The sequence below is a fragment of the Branchiostoma belcheri genome, unplaced genomic scaffold (assembly GCF_001625305.1).
Source record: "Branchiostoma belcheri isolate BF01 breed outbred unplaced genomic scaffold, Haploidv18h27 scaffold52, whole genome shotgun sequence".
NCBI classification, from domain to species: Eukaryota; Metazoa; Chordata; class Leptocardii; order Amphioxiformes; family Branchiostomatidae; genus Branchiostoma; species Branchiostoma belcheri.
In genome coordinates, this window is record NW_017804154.1 from 2,120,327 (window position 1) to 2,122,826 (window position 2,500).

The 2,500-nt window shown below is 40.5% G+C and overlaps 1 protein-coding gene across 1 annotated transcript in view; it reads right to left on the minus strand.

The window, feature by feature from the left end:
• The window catches only part of LOC109480682 (neuropeptide SIFamide receptor-like), a 17,673-nt gene that overhangs the window by 6,595 nt on the left and 8,578 nt on the right, over positions 1-2,500 (minus strand). Inside the window, exon 5 of the mRNA XM_019782912.1 lies at positions 21-213. Coding sequence (XP_019638471.1) covers positions 21-213 — 193 coding nt within the window. The remainder of the gene's footprint in view (positions 1-20; positions 214-2,500) is intronic.

Genomic DNA, 2,500 nt, shown 5'->3' on the forward strand with positions numbered 1-2,500 from the left:
CTTGCTAATGGGTCTGATACCTGCTCCATCGTTCCCGCCACTTTTTCTACCCTGGTCACGACGCCGGTGATGTCGTTCCCAAGCTTGTGCCACAGGGCGAGTTTGGTGCGGCCCCCCTCCCCATCGTCACGTCCGTAGTGGTACGTCTGTAGTCCCTCGTCTGCCTCCAGCAGACACCTTAGTTTCTGAATCTCTTCACTGTTCAGCACTGACCTGTCGTAGGAAACAAGGTGAACAGTGATGGGGAAAACATAATCCTGTTGCCAAACGTGTGTACAATTCGTGTGATGGAAGAAAGTAAATTTTTCTCGCCGATTTCCAAAAGAAAGGAAATTTCCTCCCCGATTTCGAAAAGGCGGGAACTTTATGCAAGTCCGTGCGCAAGAGTAAGCCATTTCCATGCACTTAGCGCAATATAAGGCTTAATCAACCTCAGCGTACGTTTTGCCAGATGATTTTCAATCTACGCATTACTGTCAAACTGTTAAAGTGACACTGGCAGCGTAGAATGTATTACTGGTGATCGTACCTACCCGCCATCTTAGGAGCGCTAGTATACTACCTATGGACTGTTCTTTGATCCCTGGGGCAAAGTGTCAACATCGATCATGATGGACTCTGTGGTTCTAAACACGCGGCACAAAATACACCAGCTGTTTACACAGGGTTGGTTTGTTTAACTTCTGACATCACTGCGCGGACACCGAGGAGAACAGAACTCACATGACAAACTCGAAATTCCAAATATACCGATTTTATTTGCTGACACACAAAGCCAAAAATACACATACGACATCCGCAATATCTAATTCTAATCATATGATCTCCTGTCATGGCACAGTCTGTCCAGTCACCATGGTAACTGGTCAACAGCTTGATTGGTTCTGGCACATCGCATGACCATATATGGCTATATAGATATGTGACGTCAGAAATACATGTATATTGGTCCACATTCACACGGTACGCCATGGCTGTCTGTTTCACGAAGAAAATGCAATTAATGAGCAGATCAAAACCTTAATCATGGAAGTAATCCAAGTTCTCAATTTACACTCGACAATATTCATTTATCATCTGAAACAACATATCAACTTAACCATTCATGTGTATTCTATCAATGAGGTTGTCCAAGAGTAATTGTTTTGGAGCCCAAAGGCTTCTTCCTCCTCCAGCACATTCATTCTGTTTAGGTTAATTATTCTATTTTCTGTTTCGTCCGATTATTATGTTTACTTTCTGTATTGTTTTGTATTTTTTACGCATGTGCAAATAAAAATAAACAAATAAATAAATGCTGACTAATACAGCTCATTTTAATCAATAATTAGAATGTGGTATTATTTGGCCATTTGTGAACGTCGTTTATATGTAAGGACATCGTTGGAAAATTATAACGCACAAGATAATTCTCTCATCTCCTCACTACATGTACATGTACATATGTAAGGACATCGTTGGAAAATTATAACGCACAAGATAAGACACACACAGTTGCTTGGAGTTACATATACAAGTAGAATTCCTCATAGATTGTATGTAGGCATGATAAGCAACGTGCAGTTTGCTTGTGGGGCTTTCGAAATCAAGTTTTTTTATCAACTCACTTTTACCATCTGTGAAAAATGGCTGAGAAATATACAATATCATTAGAATCACGCACCTGCGCTTGCGGGGGGTTTGAGATTCAGTTCCATGTTAAACTAATGTACTATTATGGTACTTGCTGTATAACCCCCATTGAAAGTACATGTAACTATACCACACCCTTTTTCAAACACATTTGATTTGGCCCCAGAGACAGCTTAAAACAAACAGACATCGTTTCTATAACAAAATTTAACGTGGCATTTCCCGAAAAACATGAAATTAGATACGTGGCTTTCTGCGCTTGGATTGTCACAGTACAACAGTAATGATGAATTTCTGGAAACAGAATTCCTAACGTTACAGCATGTGTAGGTTTAGAAGTGCCTCAAGTGGAGAATCTCACAACTATCACAGCCCATCATTATCGCACATTACCATGACATGACATAAACATGCTTCACTACCCAGACACGTGGGTCGCATGGCCTTGCCTTCATCAGACCACAGACACGTGCGCGACAAGCATTACTACAATTGTGATTGGCACCAAATGTCCAACACCATCACTTTGCCATATACACACAAAGTCGTCTGTACAGCGGTGATATATTTTCCACTGACTTTTTCACTGATGTAATTTTTATAATAAGTAATAACATTAATTGGCCCCACAAGCTCCAACTCTCTCTAAACCCCACTTGGACTCTTATTAGACCAAGAAGTATTCTGTATTCACGTTTGAAGATCGTGTTTTACAACAGCACAAATCCAACACTCCAACAATAGTCTCTCCCGACCTTAATACAATTCAAAATTGTTATCTAAACAATCTAGATGTGCACCTCTACCATGAGCTACAGTCTTTTCAATACGTAATACTCTTGTGGGTTCTGTCAAGAAGTAGCTTTCT